The sequence below is a fragment of the Misgurnus anguillicaudatus genome, unplaced genomic scaffold (assembly GCF_027580225.2).
Source record: "Misgurnus anguillicaudatus unplaced genomic scaffold, ASM2758022v2 HiC_scaffold_28, whole genome shotgun sequence".
In the NCBI taxonomy this organism is placed as follows: domain Eukaryota; kingdom Metazoa; phylum Chordata; class Actinopteri; order Cypriniformes; family Cobitidae; genus Misgurnus; species Misgurnus anguillicaudatus.
The window spans coordinates 4,675,116-4,696,629 of record NW_027395278.1 but is presented as its reverse complement, the minus strand read 5'-3'; the positions used below and the strand labels follow the sequence as shown (position 1 = coordinate 4,696,629).

General features: G+C 37.5%; 1 protein-coding gene across 2 annotated transcripts in view; it reads left to right on the top strand.

Moving 5' to 3' along the window:
* Positions 1–21,114, top strand: part of LOC141362535 (heat shock 70 kDa protein 4L-like) — a 28,465-nt gene extending 7,351 nt beyond the window's left edge. The window contains exons 6-19 of one of the 2 annotated variants that reach the window (XM_073864765.1): positions 4,749–4,882; positions 4,974–5,218; positions 5,326–5,402; positions 7,149–7,300; positions 7,706–7,812; positions 8,783–8,916; positions 9,570–9,766; positions 11,971–12,048; positions 12,209–12,352; positions 14,030–14,155; positions 14,372–14,479; positions 15,697–15,816; positions 19,445–19,606; positions 20,231–21,114. In XM_073864765.1, coding sequence (XP_073720866.1) covers positions 4,749–4,882; positions 4,974–5,218; positions 5,326–5,402; positions 7,149–7,300; positions 7,706–7,812; positions 8,783–8,916; positions 9,570–9,766; positions 11,971–12,048; positions 12,209–12,352; positions 14,030–14,155; positions 14,372–14,479; positions 15,697–15,816; positions 19,445–19,606; positions 20,231–20,407 — 1,961 coding nt within the window. In that variant the 3' untranslated portion in view covers positions 20,408–21,114. Of the gene's footprint in view, positions 1–4,748; positions 4,883–4,973; positions 5,219–5,325; positions 5,403–7,148; positions 7,301–7,705; positions 7,813–8,782; positions 8,917–9,569; positions 9,767–11,970; positions 12,049–12,208; positions 12,353–14,029; positions 14,156–14,371; positions 14,480–15,696; positions 15,817–19,441; positions 19,607–20,230 lie in introns of both variants that reach the window. The other variant, XM_073864764.1, reaches the window with a different exon arrangement.
* The last annotated feature ends 400 nt before the right edge of the window (positions 21,115–21,514 follow it).

Here is a 21,514-nt window from a genome sequence, read left to right as displayed (position 1 = left end):
CTTAGTGTTATATTCAGGGTTCCCACGGGTCCTTGAAAGTTTGTGAATCTGGTGAAAGAAATTCAAGGCCCTGGGAAGTTTTTGAAAATATACATGCATCGTTACAGGTCATTGAGAGTGCTTGAATCTATTTTATGCAAGAAGTTTTCTGGAAAAATCCATATTATTCCCTGTGTAGTGTAGGATAATATCATAAAAATTCTAGACTTTTTAAGCACACGAGCCAAACTGTTCGCTTTAAATGCTTTTATCTTCTGTATGTGAATGTTGATTCATACCAAAATGATTTTTGCATAGTTGTGTTTGACACATGAAAACATCTTGTGTTACGTATGTAACTGTTGTTCCCTGAGAAGGGAACGAGACGCTGCGTCTCCCTTGCCATACTTCCTGCGTCCCTGTAATGCCGTCTTTGGCAGTATTTCAGATAGCGATATACTTCCTGGCTCCCGCGTCACCCTGTCTTTGTCGTTAAGCCTCACCATTGGTTGAATTTGATATAAACATTCAGACGCACTTACCCCTGGAGGCGTCCCAAAAGTGTAACCGCAGTGACGTAGCGCGAGTTCCCTAGAAAGGGAACTGTAACAATGTATCTTAAAAGGTAAAATGATGTAACCTTGCTCTCACTTGAAATGTGTCCCCACATTTAGTCCTTGATTTTTAGGGTATTGGACCTGGAAAGTCCTTGAAAGGTCCTTAAATTTGAAGTTAACTAAGGTTTGGGAACCCTGTTGACCATGTTTTGCATGTACAGTATAAGGTTTTTTGTTCAGTACTGGGTGTTCCTATAGCTCATTTGGTAGACCACTGCGTTGGCAGCATTTATGATTCCCAGGGAATACTGACAAATTATTGTATAGGTTGAATGTGCTTGCTAGTTATTTTGGGTACAAGTGTGACTGCACACACTTACTATATTTATTTTATTTAATGACTTTAAAACAAATACAAAAATCACTTGATGATTTGTATATTTTTTTTCTATTGTAATTTAATAATCATATCCAAGTTCAATATAAGCTATTTGTAGGTTGATTTCACCAAAGATTAAACTGTGGCTCTGTGCAACATTCAGGATATTGATCTGTGTGATTAAAATGTCAACTGGCTCAACAAATGGTGTAATTTTGTAGCAGGACTCTACCTGTTTGTCCAAATTAGGGGCGGGCGGTAAGACCAAAAATCAATTTCATGAAATGAGTAATTTTATTTCACAGTAACAATGTTATTTGGTGAGGTTTATATTTGTTTTTGGAATATACTAATATGCAGAAATTTGCCATTCAGCTTTTAATTGCAGTTTAACTAAATCCTCACCACATTAATATTTAAATATAGTTACAACTATTAACAGCGTTATGTTGCCATCTAAATTTAGCAAAATGCGAGAAGTGCTTTAGATGTTATATCTCACGGCAAGTTTTTTTTAAATCATTGTCGCTTGGGGTTGAGGTTAGATTCGGAGTTTGCGTTAGGATGCGTTAGGATGTAATTTTATACATTGGTTTCTAAATGTTTTTCTTCCGCTTTTAAAACTATGAGTTGAGGTTTGGGTTAGGATTTCGCAGAAAGTAATTCTAACTCCAACCCCAAGCTACAATGGGGAAAGAAGGAAAAAACAATGAGAAAACAAAATATAAAATGGCACGATAAAGAAAGTTGTGCCACAACATGAAAAACTATTTATAGAAATTCGTGCTGGGTGACACGAAAAAGACATTCACGCTCCAGTGGCACGAAAACAGCGGAAAATCGTGTCAAAAATTAAATATGAATCAAATAGAATAATCAAATATTTTGTGACTATAACATGAATTTCAGTGAGATTGGGTTGGTTATGGATAAGTCCTTGCACGTGCCTCGAGAGACCCTTGCATTAGCATGGAGAGAGAGAGAGAGAGGGAGAGAGAGAGAGAAAGAAAGAGAGAGGTAGTGCATTTATTTGAGCTTAGTATACAAATTACAGACTTATATTTATCTTTTTTGTTCATTTGTTATGTGTGGATTATTTCACATTTCTCTGTCACACTTAGTACAACATGCAGAAGTGCTGAGTTAACCACGGCCACTTATTTACATTTCGTGGTATACATAAAATAGTCAAATCTGTTACAGTTGCCATTTTATTTTGCAGTAAAGGTATATACGGCCATATCGACCAGCCCTTGTTTAAATAATAAGAAGAAAGGGAATATTTGAGGAAACCTGCATTTACAAAAAATTTACAGTTTTTGTTTATTTTATGCTGTTAAGGGCTTTACGCACATACACACATTGATTTATCAGGACAAAAATGGTACAAAATTCTAGGAGCTGTAGTTTTCAGGTTCCCCACAGGTTGAAAGTTTGTGAATCTGGGGGGGGGGGGCAAATTCAAGGCACTTGAAAGTTTTTGAAAATATACATACACAGATACAGGGCATTGAAAGTGCTTGAATCTATTTTATGCAAGAATTTTTCTGGAAAAAATCCATATTATTCCCTATTTAGTGACTTTTCTAGACTTTTTAAGCACACATGCTAAACTGTTCACTTTAAATGCTTATATCTTCTGTATGCGAATGTTAATTCATACCAAAATAAATTTTTTGCATAGTTGTATTCTGAAAACGTCTCTGGTTACGTATGTAACTGTTGTTCCCTGAGAAGGGAACGAGACGCTGCGTCTCCCTTGCCATATTCTCTGCGTCCCTGTAAAATATTGCCGTCTTTGGCAATATTTCAGATAGCGATATACTTCCCTGTCTTTGTTGTAAAGCCTCACCATTAAATTTGATGTACACATTCAGACACACTTACCCCTGGAGGCGTCCCCAAAGTATCACCGCAGTGACGCAATACGAGATCCCTCAAAAGGGACTGTAACAATGTATCTTAAAAGGTAACACGATGTAACTTGGCTCTCACTTGAAATGTGTCCACACATTTAGTCCTTGAATTTGATAGTATTGGACCTGGAAAGTCCTTGAATTTAAAGTTAACTAAGGTGTGGGAACCCTAAGTTTTCTAGAGTCAAAATCAAAAACTTTAATTAAAACACACTAACTGAGCTTTGTAACTATGCAGATCTCATACATGCACAAACAGCTAAATAATCCCATATATAAAAAGAAAACATGAAATTGTATTATTTGACCCTATTAAACGTATACTGATTGTGCTTGAGGGGGTCTTTGATTGGATGAAAGGTGTCGGAGATCATTTTCAAGATCGTGATCAGTACTACTGCTGCTGCTTGTGGCGCCCCAGAATCTGACAGGTAGATGACATCAAAGTACCGCGAGACCATTTCGACAGCAGTCTCCTCTGAATTCACGAATCTTTCTGGTGCCACATGAAGTCAAACAAGCTTGTTGTATCAGTCACTGGTTAGATCAGCGTAGGATTCAAAAAACGGGACTAATATGGGACAATTGGCAACCCTATTTCACACTGAAGGGGTTTATTTTGCTTCTTATCCATCACATAAATAAATGGACATAAAATATTGATTTGAGATTATGAGAAGCCACAGAGTCTGATAAGAGAGAACTTAGTACAGCTAAAAATAGAAAATCAATTACACAGTTTAGTGGTCATTATACCAAAATATTTGACCGCAGACTGTCATGTTTTACCAGTCAAAATAAAGTATTCGTAACAGACCTATTTATTCTATTCATTAAAGGAATAGTCAATTTTCTTAAAAAAAATCCAGATAATTTACTCACCACCATGTCATCCAAAATGTTGAGGTCTTTCTTTGTTCAGTCGAGAAGAAATTATGTTTTTTGAAGAAAACATTGCAGGATTTTTCTCATTTTAATGGACTATAATAGAGCCCAACATTTAATACTTAACTCAACACTTAACAGTTTTTTTCAACTGAGTTTCAAAGGACTATAAATTATCCCAAAAGAGGCATAAGGGTCTTATCTAGCAAAACGATTGTCATTTTTGACAGGTAAAATAAAAAATATTCACTTTTAAACCACAACTTCTTGTTTAGGTCCTTTCCTGCGTGACCTTACGTAAATGCGTAGGGACGTAGAAAGGTCACGTGTTACATATATGAAACGCACATTTGCGGACCATTGTAAACAATAAACTTACACAAAGACATTAATTAGTATCATAATACATACAACAACATCGGAACGGTCCTCGTTCAACACACTTGTAAACACTGGGACGGAGTTTCGCGTTCGTCCTCTGTGACCTCTTGACGTCATGACGTATTGCGTGAGGTCACGCTGACGCTTTCAGGACCGGAGGAATATGAGAAGTTGTAGTTTAAAAGTGCGTATTTTTTATTTTTCCTGTCAAAAATGACAATCATTTCGCTAGATAAGACCCTTATGCCTCGTTTGGGATCGTTTAGAGTCCTTTGATACTCCGTTGAAAAAAACTGTTATGTGTTGAGTTAAGTGTGTGAAGTGTTGGTGTCCATTAAAGTTCATTAAAATGAGAAAAATCCTGCAATGTTTTCCTCAAAAAACATAATTTCTTCTCGACTGAACAAAGAAAGACATCAACATTTTGGATGACATGGTGGTGAGTAAATTACCTGGATTTTTCTTTTAAGAAAATGGACTATTTATTTAAGGGTAAAAAGTATCATTGAGCAATTATACATTTAAAATTAGACTGTCATTATAATAATGCTGCTAATAATGCAAATGGGGTATTTGGATGAACTATTTCACTGTTCTCTGTTTTGGTCAATACTTTGAAGACTTCACGTTTTCATTTGATTCCTTTTGCAGTGGCCTTGGCCTATGGGATCTATAAACAGGACCTGCCAAACCCAGAGGAGAAGCCTCGCAATGTCGTGTTTGTTGACATTGGGCATTCATCTTATCAAGTTTCCATTGCCTCCTTTAACAAGGGGAAGTTGAAGGTCTGTGTTTTCCTGCCGTTTTGTTGAATATGCATGCAGTACATTTAATCCCTCACATAGCTGAAAGACAAGATCTCCCTGTTTCTCACAGGTGCTGGCTACAGCATTTGACCCGTATTTGGGCGGACGCAATTTTGACGAAATGCTCGTGGAATATTTCTGCGATGACTTCAAAAAACGCTTCAAACTAAATGTTAAAGACAACCCAAGGGCCCTGCTGAGGCTCTATCAGGAGTGTGAGAAGCTGAAGAAGCTCATGAGTGCAAACTCCTCTGACCTGCCTCTCAACATTGAGTGTTTCATGAATGACATAGATGTGCATGGGAAAATGAACAGGTAACTGAAATAACTGTTAGTTTAGTAAATGCCAATGATGAGTTGCTTCATGATAATTGTTATTTTAAATCTATGGTTTCAGTATGTGTCTATGTGATTTTACACAGGCCTCAGTTTGAAGAGATGTGTGCTCAGTTATTGATACGAGTGGACGCGCCATTAAAATCGGTCATGGAACAATCAAGTAAGCAGCAACAAATTAGTTCAGTCTTGATTTCTTTATGCAGATTTTGGGCTCCATCATACACCTGGCGCAATGCGCAACGCAAGTGTCTTTTGCTAGTTTCAACCCGGCGCAATTATCATTTTCACGTTTAGCGCCACGTTGTTTAAATAGCAAATGCATTTGTGTCCAATTTTGCGCCCATGGGCGTTCTGGTCTGAAAACGAGGTGTGTTCAGGTGCATTGTTGGCGCGTTGCTGTTTTGAGGCAACTAAAATAGACTATGCCATTGACCAACAAAAACCTGGTCTAAAGTCTAAAGTCAATGGTGCAATATGTTTTTTGCTCTTTAAAGAGCGCGTTAGAAATATGCGTCCATAAACGGGACGACAACAAAGGTTTGCTTATCACATATGAATGCGCAGCAGCACAAAAACGCTTTTAAATATGAAAGATTAAAGGATTGAAATGTAAAAGATTATTAGTGAGTCTCTTGGACATAAATGATGACCGATTATGAGACATTAGAAGGCGTAAAGAGCGCCTTCACCTGTAGCCTGGTAAGTAAACAAATGCATCTATTTTTAAATGTTTTTTAAATGCTACCCTACGTATTAATTGTATATGATGACTCTGTACACGTGGATATGGCGAGGTGAGAAACATTTAAAGTAATGCTTTTTAAAAATCCCATGGCGCTGTCCGAGTGCTGAAATGCTTCGGCTCTCCGCACGTTTGTAAATTCTTCATCTCTTGTTTGTTACAAATAAAGTATTTTTAGAGTACAAACCTTTTCTTGCATAATTGCAAATTATTTGAATATGTACGATATCAATACATTTACAGCAATTAAAAGCCTGCTATTTTTACTTCTATGACTGAAAGAGAACAGCTTTTAAAGGTTTTAATCCCCAAAAAATTTAAATTTTAATAAAAATGAAAACAACACAATTTTTTAACATTATTCTTAAACTGGGGGTTTTCTTCCTCCGCTTAGTTTTTCAGTTTACAAAGTCCGTCATCTAAATAGGGATAAGACATAGCGCCAGCGCAACTAGCTTTTAAAGGGGATGAGAGATAAGACTCTCATTGGTTTATTGCACGTTACACCCAAAACACACCCATTACTCATTAGGAAAATATGAACAACCCTTTTCGACCGTGCGCTCGGCGCACAAACCATTTTTCCTGTCGTTAAATTAGCAAAAGTGGCATCGGACACGCCCATTTAGACAATGCGCTTAGATCGTTAAAATAGTTCCCTTTTTTTAACCTGTATGTGTCATGACTGGATAACAGGATATGTGAAGTGAGGACGCAAGTGCAGAGTTTGACTTAATAAATAACATTTAATAAAGAAACGGGAAACAAAACACGGGAATCAAAATAACAGCAGATAACGTGGAACAGAGTACAAAACATGGTAGCAAAGACAATGATCTGGCCATGAGTGTGACACAAACACGGGTATAAATACACACAGATAATGACACACAGGTGGAATGAATCAGGTGATAATTAACAAATGTCCAGGTGATGACAATATGGAACAGACACAAAACATGACACGGATCCACCGTGACAGTATGACTGTCTATTTAGCATGAACCACCCCTTCTTTCGTGTTTCATGGATAAAGTCAGGTTTAGAACAACATGAGAAATTGCTAACCTAACAATGCTAACAAAAACATAATAAAAATGTGATATTTACCATTTGCTACACATTTGTAACTTACATTCCCAATTTGCTTTTATCCCATTACAGAGCTTAGCAGAGATGAGATCTATGCTATTGAGGTGGTTGGCGGAGCTACCAGGATTCCAGCCATCAAAGAGAGAATCTCAAAGTATTTCGGTAAAGACATCAGTACCACACTGAACGCCGATGAGGCTGTGGCACGTGGATGTGCACTGCAGGTAAAAGCCCAAATGAGAGAAAATGAATCAGTGATATGGGAAATTTTAGAAGAAGGGCCTTGTGCTAGTGATCCTAAGGTCATGAATTATAAGCAAAATAATAATACAGACAATATCAAATATAAAGAGTGCATTGTAAGTTGTTTTGGATAAGCTTTTGCTGAATGTATACATGTGAAAATGGCCTTGATGATGGTAATTGCAAGTGTAAACACATACACAGCAGGGAGCCTTTGGATTCTGTGGGAGAGACGTGAAAACAAGATGAAATCTGTGGTCCGTGCCTGGATTATCATGCAATGCTCTCTCTGATTTCTTATACTAATACTCTGTTTAGACAGCTTATGTAACAGCATTTGCTTGTGTATACATAAATGTTTATTTTTGGTGTGTATGTGTGTTTAGTGCGCAATCCTTTCTCCAGCCTTCAAAGTCAGAGAGTTCTCCATTACAGATGCCGTTCCCTTCCCGATTACTCTTCGCTGGAAGTCTCAAACAGATGAAAGTGTTGGGTAAGAAGCCTTTGGTTCTGTCTCGATGAAAAATACATTTATAAACTGTTTGAATCCACTCCACTCCTGGATTGAGCATTATTTGTCCTGGTTTGCTGTATAGCATGATGCTTGTTAAGGCAGGCATCACTATTACTATTGCTCAAAGTACTAAAAGTTAGGGATTTGAACAAACCTTAAAGGAACAGTATGTAAGAAATTGATATCAATTAATCATAAAATGGCCCTGATATGTCACTAGACATTAAGAAATCATTTTCATTTCAAATACTTATATCACTGACAACAGTGGTCCGGCCAGGATATTGTCATTTAAAAAGTGGAGTTGCAGCCCACAACTGATGTTTATGTTGTCATTTTGTGTATTGGCCACCAATTGGGTGATTGCAGTACCAGTTTTGGCCACAATCCTAAATACTGTTCCTTTAAGTGCTTTAGTATTAAATTGCTGAACGCAATTCATCCAGTACCACTTGTGTTATGGATGTAAAATATGAAATCTCAAATTACACCCTGCAGCTTGTTGTAAAGAGGTGTGATGTTACTGTCTAAGCAAGACTTGTGTATTCTGTCTGACAGATGCTAAATCAGGCGTGAAACACCCATAAACCGGAGCCATATTTAAAGATAAGAATATTGTGGCTTGTTGGAGATGGGGCCTTTTGAATTGAGGTTGTAATAAATCAATAAAATCTATAATAAAACAGGGGATAAAATGTCCTTGCAAACAACCGCTCAAAGCACACTACTATTTTGCTGAAGAGCACTGTGTGCCACCATTAACTTCCATTATGCTACTGTTTTTTTAAATATCTCTGTGACTTGAGGATTTGGAATGAGAATAGAAATGCTGATACTTTTCCAAACGTTCTAACTTGCGTAACATATAGAAAAGCAGCGGTCATATTTAAATAAAAATAAACTTGAATTGAAGTTATATTTATTAACTCATCTGTTTTCTCCTATTCAGTGAATGTGAGGTGTACAGTAAGAACCATGCTTCACCTTTTTCCAAAGTCATCACCTTCCACAAAAAGGAACCTTTTGACCTGGAGGCGTTCTATAGCTCTCCACATGAGCTGCCCTATCCTGACACCAGGATAGGTGCGTATCACTGTACTGCATGTTTTATGTTTTTTAACTTTTATTGTTTGTATATTGAGGTTGACGTTCTGTTCATTGTTGAGATATAATTAACTTTAGAGCTTTAGTCAGGTTTTCCAGCCTAATTCAAAAGCAAAATGAGACCAGTCACTCTGTTGGGAAGCTCAAGGGACCCATAAATAGTCATTCATGTCCTCATTTGATTAAGAATGTCCTCAGCATGGTGATCCATTGTGTCTGCGGAAGTGGGTTAGGGTTAGTCCAAACCTCAGGGGTGTGTCATAGTGACATCGAAATTCACCATCTGCCTGTCTGTCAGGTAATTAGGACTGAGACATATTGTCCCAAACGTTCTGACTCTTACCACATCAGCTGCTTTCTGAAATCTCCTGATTAACTGTGTCAGTACATGAGGGCTACACTTCCATATGGCTATTGCATGAATCTCTGGGGCTTTATTAGTACTGACGTTACTCTGGTGAATTTACCGTAAACTAAATCTACATTGACCAATTTCGCCAATATGATTAAATTAAGAGAGGTCAATACTCGATTGATCAATAGATTTTAAAATCAATAATATGAATGAAAAACATATAAAAGCAGTTTTTCTGATTCTGTGTCTGAATATCTTGTTGTTTTGCTGTGATTAGGTCGTTTTACGGTCCAAAATGTTGTACCGCAACCTGATGGTGACAGTTCAAAAGTCAAGGTTAAAGTGCGCGTGAATGTGCATGGCATCTTCAGCGTGTCAAGCGCTTCTCTGATAGAGAAGCAGAAAGGAGAGGCAGATGATGTGCAGATGGAGACAGATCCTACTGTACAGAATGAGGGCCAGCCTGAAGATCAGGTAGGGTTAAACAAACTGCAAAACTATGAAAGTTATCGCAACAAATAGTAAAAAATTGTAAATCCAGATATGATCCTTGATCTGTGCAAATGTAAAAAGCTTAAAGGTGCAATGTGGGACTTTAAGAAGGATCTCTTGATAGAAATATAATTATCATCCAGCCATTGAGGTGAGAGCGATGATCCCATCGTATTTCAGACACGAATGAACTCTTTTTATCTACATAAACCATGGATCTCCTTACATGGAAGTCGCCGCCTTGTTTCTACAGTAGCTCTAAATAGACAAAACTGTTCTACAGAGAGTGTGTCGTCTCTACGTTGTCTCAGAGGACAACATGTTTGTCCTGTGGCAGCTACCGTAGCTTCTCTTTGCGCTTTTCGAAATTGAGGTTGGTTGCAATTCGCGGCTAAACATTGCACCTTTAATACAATCTTAGAAAGGATGTGTTATTTTTCACACATTTTTGTGCGTTAAGCTTTTAACACAGTATGTGTAATTTTAACACATTATGTGTCATTTTGTGTTGATTTTGTGTTAAAATATAACACAAGTTGTGTTAAAAGTAACACAAAATGTGTTGTTTCAATAATAACACAGAGATGTGTGAATTCTGGGACAAAGCATTTAGTGTGTTGTCCCAGAATCAACACTAATGTGTTGTTTTTAATACATTTGTTCTAAGAGTGTATTTGTGGCATTAAAGGTGCAATGCGGCATCTAGTGGTGAGGTTGTGTATTGCACCCCTCTCTTTCGAAGCACATAGGCTATGTCCCAATTCAAAGGCTGTGACCTTCTAAGGACGTATTGTAAGACCGATTGCGTCACAGCAGCGCGACTTGAGGCTGGTAAGGACGTCCCAATTCAAAGGATGCTTAGAATGAAGCCTCAAAATGCGTCCTCATTTCTCTGCGTTGTTAAGGTTAGAACAAATGGATCCTTAACAGCCGAGGATATCCCAAGATTCATTGCGTGCCTGCAACGGCTGCATATAACGGCTGGATATTCTAAAATAAACAATTAAAACCTTAATTAAATAAAAGTGTGTATTCATCAAAACATTTTTCTAGTTATGTTTTGTGTTAATATTATTATTTTTATGATGCATATATTTCTAAGGTTGATTAATTTAATATACTGTTGAATAGTTTAATCTACATCAACGTGTCATATTTTCTAAACTAAATTAATATTTTTCTGATTTCATATTTATTTTAATAAGTCAGAAACGTTTCCGCTATGTCCTGCTGACAGGCGCGTGCAGCAGGTGACGCCAATATGGGTCGTCCGAAGGTTAGACCGTCTCATTTCAGTTCTCTTCGCGAACTTCTGAGGCTGCCACCTTGAAAGAGCGAGTGCTCATCTTTAAGGTCCCATGCTTATAAGGTCGCAGCCTTTGAATTGGGACACAGCTATAGAGAAACTATGGTAGCCGTCACAGCTGAGACAACGTAGTGACGAACGCCCTCTATAGAGCAGTTTGTTCATTTAGGGCTACTGTAGAAACATGATGGCACAACATGGCAGCTTCTATGGAAGGGGCCCCACAGTGTATGTAGATAAAAACGGCTCATTCTAAGGTAATAAAAACAATACAGTTAATTTTGTCAGTTCTTTAAACATCACTGAAACATAGTTGTCTATATTATATTGCATTGTTGTCAAAAGATCCTAATAAAATGTACACACTGCACCTTTAAACTATAGAAACTCTTTAATCAGTTATACACATATGAATGTAGTGCACACAAAAAGTGTACACATCCTTGAGATTAACCTGTCTCATGTGCTGTCTTCTATTGCAACCACATCTAATACTGCCTGTGTTCACCCCTACAGCTATTTTTATAATGCACAACACACAAGACTAAACGTAACTACTGGCATTAAAACCTGGTTTGCCCAATAATATCTGTCTGTGCCTCTGGTTTAAATCTGCTTTTAAATCTGATTGAGAGTATGAATAATGTTTGCCGCGTTTATGTTATGATTGCCACATTACAAAGCCTAGGGTGCATTTGTAGCATAATGATGCACTCAGCCTCAGCTGTTCAATAGTCCCTCCGTTTATGAAAAATTTACATAACAAGCAAAAGAATTCAGCACTGCGAGCTTTATCAGTTTATCTGTGAAAGGTGAAGCTGCGAAATCAGATGACACTCGAATGTCATCTAATGTGCTAATTTTACACATTTTTTCATAGAGTAAAATGCAAGTGGATCAGGAAGGGAAAGGGGAAAATAACACTGATGAGGAAAGAATGAATAACTCTGGCAATAAGGTATAATTTGCCTATGTACTTTTTTTTAAAAGTGTCATATTTTAATATTTTTCATGGTGTTTATTTCCAGTTAAAATGAAATTGCGTGTTACCGTACTTTTACTCTGAATTAAGGTTGAAATAATCAGGGAAAAATGAACAGTAATGTTTTTTTCTAAAGGATGGTACATCTTCTGATAAGCAAGAACAAGGTGCAGGCAGTAGCAAACCCAAAACTAAAGTTAAGAGTGTTGATCTGCCCATCTTGGCCAGCACCACCAGACAGCTGGGTGGAGATGTGCTGAATAACTTTACTGAATATGAGGTAAGTTTAAGCATTTCCCTTCATTTTTTGTCTGCCTTAGATCCCTTGAGTGTATTCAGACAGCTGGAATTAATTTAACACTTCAAAGTGTTCTCTTTAAAAGCATCCACTCAATGCATTTTTGATGTCTGTTTCAAAGCAGAAATTCATTTTTTGCACTTTTGCCATAATTCATACATAAAATGTATTCATATTTCAAGTTGTAAAAATTAATCAGATAATGTATCATGAACAAACATTGATATAATAGATAGATATAATAATTTGTTTAAAAGCATTTTTGTATCATAGCCAATAGCCAGTAGAATGAATGCTTCTCTTTGTATCTTACAATGTGCATTGACATGAAGTGAAGGATTTAGTGTTTGCCCTAAATATCCATGACTGAGCTCAATTCACACCTCAGGGAAAAGATATTAGTAGATCATTACGTCAGTGGAGTGACAATACAGATACATGCCCTATACACTTAGTGTGTCTGCTTTTATCATTTCATCAAAAACTTGATATGATATGTTTTGATATGATATGTGATGTCTTACTCAAGGGCTGGATAAGGGGGCGTGCACACCAAAGCGTTTACGCCCACGGCCGGCGCATGTTTTCAATTGTTTCCAATGGAAGCTCAGCATTTTTCAAATAAGCCAGCAGCTAGCATTTTTTTTCGCGCTGAAAACCGGCGCTCAACGGTTTTTCCACGCTCGGCGCTGAGCATCGAGAGTTAAAAGAGATTCGACTTTGGGTGAAAAGCTCCGGTCGTCAATGTCAGTTCTCACACGGTCGTCCAATTACAGTGGAGGGGGGGGGGATAAGTATCACAACAACCAACCGGCTCATATTTCAAGGACCCAAAGCGCTCAGCTAAAAAAAAGTCACGTTTTCAGTCACGATTAAAGGAACAGTATGTAGGATTGTGGCCAAAACTGGTATTGCAATCACAAAACTTGTGGCAAAAACTGGTACTGCAATCACACAACTGGTGGCCAATACACAAAATGACAACATAAACATCAGTTGAGGGCTGCAACTTCACTTTTTAAATGACAATATCCTGGTCATACCACTGTTGTCAGTGAAATAAGTATTTGAAATGAAAATGATTTCTTAATGTCTAGTGACATATCAGGGCCATTTTATGATTAATTGATATTAATTTCTTACATACTGTTCCTTTAAAAGTTTTGGTGTGCACAACCCCTAAAGTGTCTCAACTTTATGTCTTAAAAAAATTACATCTGCCTGCAATTTTTTTACTTTGTTTAAGGGAAAGCTCCGCCCCCCAATAATCTGTCATCATTTAATCACTCTCATCATGTTGTTACAAACCTGTATAAATTTCTTTGTTTTGATGAACACAAAGGAAGATACTTTAAGAAATGTTTGTAACGAAACGGATCAGAGGCCATATTGACTTCCATCGTATTCTTTTTTCCTATTGAAGTCTATGAGGCCTCTGATTGGGTGAACTTTAATTTTTGGGTGAATTTAGGGGTTTTAAATTATGACTTCCATGCATGCTGATTATTTCTGTTGTTTACTCACGAATGTGCTCAATCACATTTGCAACCTGCTTGTTATAATGTTGATTTACAATGTCAATTATAATAATACTCTTTGTAAGACTAAATAGAAGTGAAAAGTTTATGAATGTGTACTGTATTGCAATCTGTCTTTCAGAAAAAAATGATAATTCAGGACAAGCTGGAGAAGGAGAGGAATGATGCTAAAAATGGAGTAGAGGAATATGTTTATGATCTGAGAGACAAACTCTGCGGCATCTATGAGAAATATGTCACTGGAGATGTAAGAACATCACCTTGTTATCTGTAGAGCTGTTGATCTCAGAGAAACGACTAGGTCACTTATTTATTTTTAATCCTAAAAATAATCTAATCTAACTAACCTATCCCTGTGATTTGGAAAATAATCATTTTACAAATAAAATAGAACAGTATAAATATAAATGAGTAGTCACACACAGAAAAGACGTGTTTTTGTGTGTATGGATGTTGTTTGCAGGAAAGCAACCGTCTCACACGTATGCTTGAGGACACAGAAAACTGGCTGTATGAAGAAGGAGAAGACCAGGAGAAAGAAATTTATCAGAGCAAACTGTCTGAGCTCAAAGTACGTATTTTTATTGTCCAAGTTACATATAAATATTTCATAGTATGCATATTATACAGTAGATTCTTTACTTTTATACTTTATTTAATGGATAAATATAGTTTTTTTTCTTTTATTGTTCCTAGTTTAATTTTTAACATTTAAGACAAATGGTCCTATTTTAACGATCTAAGCACATGGTCGAAAGCGAACGGCGTACAGTCTAAAAGGGCGTGTCCGAATCCACTTTTGCTAATTTAACGACGGGAAAAATGGTTTGTGCCCCTAGTGCACAGTCTAAAAGGGTTGTTCTTATTCTCCTAATGAGTAATGGGTGTGTTTTGGGCATAGCGCGCAATAAACCAATGAGAGTCTCAGCTCTCATCCCCTTTAAAAGCCAGTTGCACTCGCGCCATGCCAATTCCTTATTTAGATGGCGGAGTTTGTAAATTGAAAAACTCAGCGGAGGAAGAAGACAACCAGTTTAAGATTGATGTTAAAACATTGCGTTGTTTTTATTTGTATCGAAATTGTTGTTTTTTGTATTAAAACTTTTGGTTTTCTTTAAAAGTAATTTTCTTTCAGTCATGGAAGTAAAATTACAAAAAGTTTCAGCACTCGGACAGCACCGTGAGTGTTTTGAGATACATTTCTTAAAAAAGGTTCTCATCTCACCATATCCAGAGGTACAAAGTCATCAAATACAATAAATCTGTGGGGTTAAAAAAATAAACATTTTAAAATAAATGCAATATTTGCATTTGTTTAAAGCAAAACATTTAGCTAGAGGTGAAGCAGCTCTTTACGCCTTCTAACGTCTCGTAATCGGTCCTCATTAATGTCCAAGAAACTCAATAATAATCTTTTACATTTTAATCTTTCATTTTTATATTTAAAAACTGTTGTGTGCTGCGCATCCATATGTGTCATAAGCAAACGTGCGTTGGTTTTATTTGGTCAATTGTTTAGTTTATTTTAGTTGCCACAAAATAGCAATGCGCCTGAACATACCTCATTAAAATGATAACTGTGCCAGTCAGACACTAGCAAAAAACAGCCACGCATTGCATGATTTAAATGCATGCAGTTACTGCTACATACTATATTGCTGTGTATACTTTCTAAACTTAAAAAATAACATAAATGAATAAAGACTTTAAAGGGCAATAGATTCAAACGTATTTAAAAATGCTGTATGACCATTTGTTAAAGCAAGATGTTGTGTTTGTGTTTTGTAGAAGTTTGGTGAGCCCATTGAGGAACGGTACAGAGAGCATGAGGGCAGACCTAGAGCATTTGATGAGCTAGGCAAGAAATTGCAGCTGTTAATGAAGACTGTCGATGTGTATAAACAAAAGGTAAGTATATATAAGTAACAAAAGTATAATAATCTTAAAGGGTACATATTAGGCCCAGATGTGCCTAGAATGTGTCTGTGAAGCTTCAGCACAAAATACCCAACAGATCATTACCTTTAAATGAGAATGTGAATTCCTGTGTGTTTAGAAAAAATGTTTTGGGGTACAAGCCCCCTGCTGTGAACCCCTGGGAGGTTTGCTGTAGCGTAAAGTTCTCTTCCCTTTGTAGAGATGTCCAAACACCTTGTAAAAGGTGCGCTGCTCTCAGTCATTGAATCCCTAAGCAAGCAAGGGCAGCCTCCAAATCATCTGTGCTGATCTTACTGGATCTATCTGCCACTTTTGACACGGTCAATCATCGCACTCTCCTGTTAACCCTCATGTCTATGAGTGTCTCTGACACAGCGCTTCTATGGTTCAAGTTGTACCTCTCAGATAGGTAATTTCGGGTATCCTGGAGAGGTGACGTCTCTGAACCCCAACGTCTCGATACCGGGGTGCCTCAAGGCTCTGTGCTTGGACCGCTGCTCTTTTTGAGATACATGACATCCCTGGGCTCTGTCATTCAAAAACATGGCTTTTCCTAGCACTGCTATGCGGACGACACTCAACTCCACTTGTCGTTCCACCACGGTTTCTGCCCACATCTCTGCATGCCTGAGGGACATCTCACTCTGGATGAAGGATCACCATCTCCAGCTTAACCTTGTTAAGACAGAACTGCTTGTCATATCATCTGAATTAAAGATTCAGCACAACCTTTTCATTCAGCTAGGTTCCTCGACCATCACGCCTTCCAGGACGGCCAAAAACCTGGGAGTGGTCATTGATGATCGGCTTAGCTTCACGGAGCATGTTGCCAGCACCGCTCGCTCTTGTAGATTCATCCTCTACAATATTAGGACAATTAGACGTTTCCTAAATGAGCACGCTACGCAGGTCCTGGTCCAAGCCCTTGTCCTGTCCAGGCTGGACTACTGCAATGCGCTACTGGCAGGGCTTTCAGCCTGCACGACCAAACCCCTACAGATGATTCAGAATGCAGCGGCAAGAATGGTTTTTAATGAGCCAAAGAGGGCGCACGTCACACGTCTCTTTGTCAAGTTACACTGGCTTCCTATAGCAGCTCACATCAAATTTAAAGCTCTGATCCTGGCCTTTAAAACCACCACCGGGTCAGCACCCCCTTACCTTCACTTACTTATAGAGCCTTATGTACCCTCTCGATCCCTGCGCTCTGCCACCGAGCGACGGCTTGTGTCATCTCAAAAAGGGAAAAAACACTAGCACGTACCTTCTCGGGAGCTGTTCCACAACTGTGGAATGACACGATCTGCTGACACTGTAGCTGTCTTTAAAGGCTCTCTAAGCGAATAATGTGCGACGTCACTTCCTGTTGATGTTTGAACTGTTTTCAAACAAACGGAGCGTAGCTAACGCCTCCCCCTCCCTCTCCCGTCCGTGCTTTCATGAACGCGCCCAACCCCCAGCCCCAAATCCTTCTTGTCGTTTATTGGCTGGAACACTTTGTTATGTTTTGTTGTGCTAGGTTTGGCCACTATGTTGATATTGCCGTTTGTCGAGCCTGAGCTGTCTACAGAGATCGCGTTTTTTTACAGTTTGATCAGCGGACAGGCAGCAAGCAGATAGTGAGGAGATGTTTGCTGTATGTAACAAAAAATGTTTTATGGTCTAAAACGCATCAATTCGCTTAGAGCGCCTTTAAGACTCGGCTAAAAACCCATCTCTTCCGCCATTACCTCACTTCCTAATAACGGACTTACTATCTTTCTCTATTTACCTTTCTCTTTATCTCTACATTTCTTTAAAAAAAATTAATAACAAACCCTTGGCTATGTATACTGTGTTGGACTTGATGAGACTATTTCCAGTGCACTTATGTATTGCTGTTCTTGTGTTGCTCCAATTGCTTCTATTGTTTACCTTACTTGTAAGTCGCTTTGGAAAAAAGCGTCTGCTAACTGACAAAAAGTAAATATAAAAGTGGATTTTGCAGAATATGTGCCCCTTTAAAAGTACAAACCTCTGATCTTAAGAAAAGTCTTTGGTATGTTCCTATAGCTCAGGTGGCAGAACATAGAGCTAAAAACATCAAGGTCATGACTTATACAGTATAAATATCTTAATAAAACGTATACTGTACTGTAAATGAGATGCTGCATCTCAAGGGGCTATCCATAAATAAATAAATAAAATAAACGCACTGTAAGTCATTTTGAATAAAGGCTCTGCCAAATGCATAAATGTTTAATTCAGTATAAATCATTTAAAAATATTTAGTTATGTTAATACAATAGCACAAATAGCACAAATCTCGCCTGTTGTATTGTTAGCACCCAGAGCATGATGTTTGGCCTCCTTTTTACAAATTTTTTTTGGAATAACCTCTTTTCACGACGTGGCAAAACTACTTTCATAACTTTAATTATTTTTTATGATCTTTAAGCTATTTAGTGTACCATGTTGTGTCTTCTAATGTTCTCCATGGAGAAAAAGCACATAGTTGATGTTTTTAATATTCTTCAGTTGTGCTGGTGGTCATTAAAGGCGGAGTCCATGATGTTTGAAAGCCAATGTTGATATTTGAAATCACCTAAACAAACACGCCCCTACCCCAATAGAATCTGTTGGACCTTCTGTTGATAGACCCGCCCCACACATACGCAACCCGGCATTTGATTTGATTTGATTGGCTATAAGTGTGTTTTGGTAGTCGGCCCGTCTCCTTTTCCAAAGCGTTTTTCAAATATCGTGGACTCCGCCTTTAAGGTTATGTTTGGCCTTGTTCTTAAAGACATACGTCACGCAAAAGTGAAACATTCTGTACTTATTTTCCTTCATGATATTTCAATCATAATTTCTGTTCTTCTGTAGAACACAAAAGGGAGGGAGGTTAGGGACTGATGACCTCAGTCATCATTCATTCCAATCATTTTTTTCAGGTAACACTTTATAAATAAGGTTGTATGTGTTAACATAAGTAAATGCATTAGTTAATGTGAACAAACACTGAGCAATATAGTTTTTTTCAGCATTTATTAATCCTTGTTAATGTTAGTTAATGCCATTACAATTCTCATTGTGCATTAACCTACAGCAGGGTTCCCCAAATCTTACCCTGGAGGGCCGGAGCACTACAGAGTTTAGGTCCAACCCTAATTAAACTTACCCACCTGTGATTTTCTAGTGATCATGAAGACCTTGATTAGCTTGCTCAGGTGTGTTTGATCAGGGTTGGAGCTAAACTCTGCAGTGCTCTCGCCCTCCAGGGTAAGATTTGGGGAACCCTGACCTACAGTATAGTTAAAATGTCTTTTTTGAAGCAATTTACAGTTGTCCGTATTGAACTAAGATTAATAAATGCTGTTGAATTGTTAGTTCATGTTAGCTTATGCATTAGTTAATGTTAATAAATACAACCTTATTTTAGGGTGTTACAATTTCTTCTAAGCAATGCAAGTGAAGGGTGACTGAGGTCAGTCTCTAACATATTGTAAAACATCTCCAGTTGTGTTCCACAAAAAAAAGCTAACACAACAACAAGGCTTTTACTGAAATAAATGGGAGCTGAGATATGTTAATTACATGTTTGACATTTGATCAGCAGGATGAGCGCTACCAGCATTTGAGGGCTGAGGAGATGGGTATAGTTGAGAGAAGTGTAAATGAAGCCTACGAATGGATGAATGCAAGGATGATCGCCCAGAGCAAACTCAAAATTGCTCAAGACCCAGCAGTCAAAGTAGCAGACATCATTCAAAAGATTCAGGTTTGTGCAGTTTTGCAAAAATAACATTGAAGAGCTCAGATGCAAAACCCTCATCTGACATGTTCAATTCAGCCAATCTCCACAATGTATTACACAATGTAAATACAGAAGAATCAAGTTTCAAATAGGAATAATATTAAAACTCTTTGGTTAGTTTTGAACGCGATGCTAAATGGTCTAATCAGATTCAATGGATTGTGCTAAAGCTATGCTAAAAGTGGTAGCGCCAGACCCGGAGATCGGCTGAATGGATTCCAAAACGGTTAAATTCAAATGTTTAACTTTAGGGGAGCTGAAAAATGAGCATAGTTTCCAAAAAAGTGGAGTGTCCCTTTAATGGATTCTGCCAACAAACTGGTATTTCTGTATGGCATGAGGCAGGGATTAAGCGGATCTGAAACGTAAGTATTTAATGAATGTATAATACATGCCGAGGGCATTTGGTTAATTTTATTGTCTAGTTTTTAACAGAGGTTGTAAATTTACTACAAAATGTCAAGATTACACTTAAAAATTCAATTATTCTTTTCATGAAGAAAATGTGATTTGTTTTATAAAATAAAAAATGAAGTTTATATGAAAGGCTTCAATATAAATATTAATTAATATTGTGTTGAATTACAGGAGTTAGAGGAGGTTTGCAACCCTGTGCTCAACCGACCCAAACCCAAAACCGAAGAACCTGTAGAAGAGGGGGACAAAAACAACGGCGCACATAACGGCCCCTCGGCACAAGAAGGTGCTGAAAGTAAAGGCAATCAGCAGACAAAACATCCGTCTGGAGAGATGGAAGTGGACTGAGCTCGTGCACTTCTCAATTGCTGCCACTCTTACTCAAGCCACTATTAAACTTTTTCAGCTTACACTGAATCAATAACTGGAACCATTCTCTTTGTGTCCACCATTCAGTTGGCTATATTTGTGCATCTGTTTGTTAACGTCTGCTCTTCTGTTGGGTTTTCTCTTGTACCTATTAAGGGATCAGATCAGGCTGTCCTTTGAATGATACAGCTATATTTTCAACTCAGTTTGGGATTGTATGTTCATGTAGGATCATATAAAGTAGATGTAGTTAGCTGAAGCAACTCTTAATAAAACCGTATCCCTGAAATAATGTGACACCTGCATTTTGGCAGACCCAAAGTCAGTCTCAAAGGTCAATTATATCGCACAATAACTTGCTATGGGAAAAAATGAACTATAATACTGTTTGATCAGTCATTAAGGTTGAGGTAAACAAGCAAATATGTATGCAATACATATATGTTATATATTTGTATTTAATATATACATTTCCAAAGGATGTGTTGTCTAGAGCCTGTAAATATTATTTTAGTAATTTGAATTTATGGGTGCTTAGATATAGGTACACTCCTGTTGTTGACATTGCAACGCTTTCAGCTCTGTAGTATGTACTGAGGATTCATTACTTTTTTCCAAGTTTTCATGCAGTCCCACACATAAGTCTTGAGGTTTGACGATCACAAATAATAAAACATGCCTTTATGACTAAATGCGTCTTTGATGCTGTATAAATACATGTTTCCTCTGTTTATATCATACATTTTATTATTGTTCACTTGTATATTGTTCACCCAGTCTTGGAGTGAACGTTTAGACAAACTTTCATTTTTATTTTGTCACAAAATTTGGGAGAGAAAGATTAAATATGATAGATTAAATTTCAAATAATAGAAACATTTATTTTTCTTACACTATAGATCAAGTCTATGTTGAAACTGGCAAGGAGTTTATTATTGATTAGAGTAGTCACACAGTGACTAGAAACGATTTAATGGACATAACCTTATCTTTCTGTATGTGATGTCCTCCCCAAAAACAGCTAGAAAATCTATAATGTTATAAATTTTAGGGGACCCAGTGTAACAATTGAATAACAAGACCATG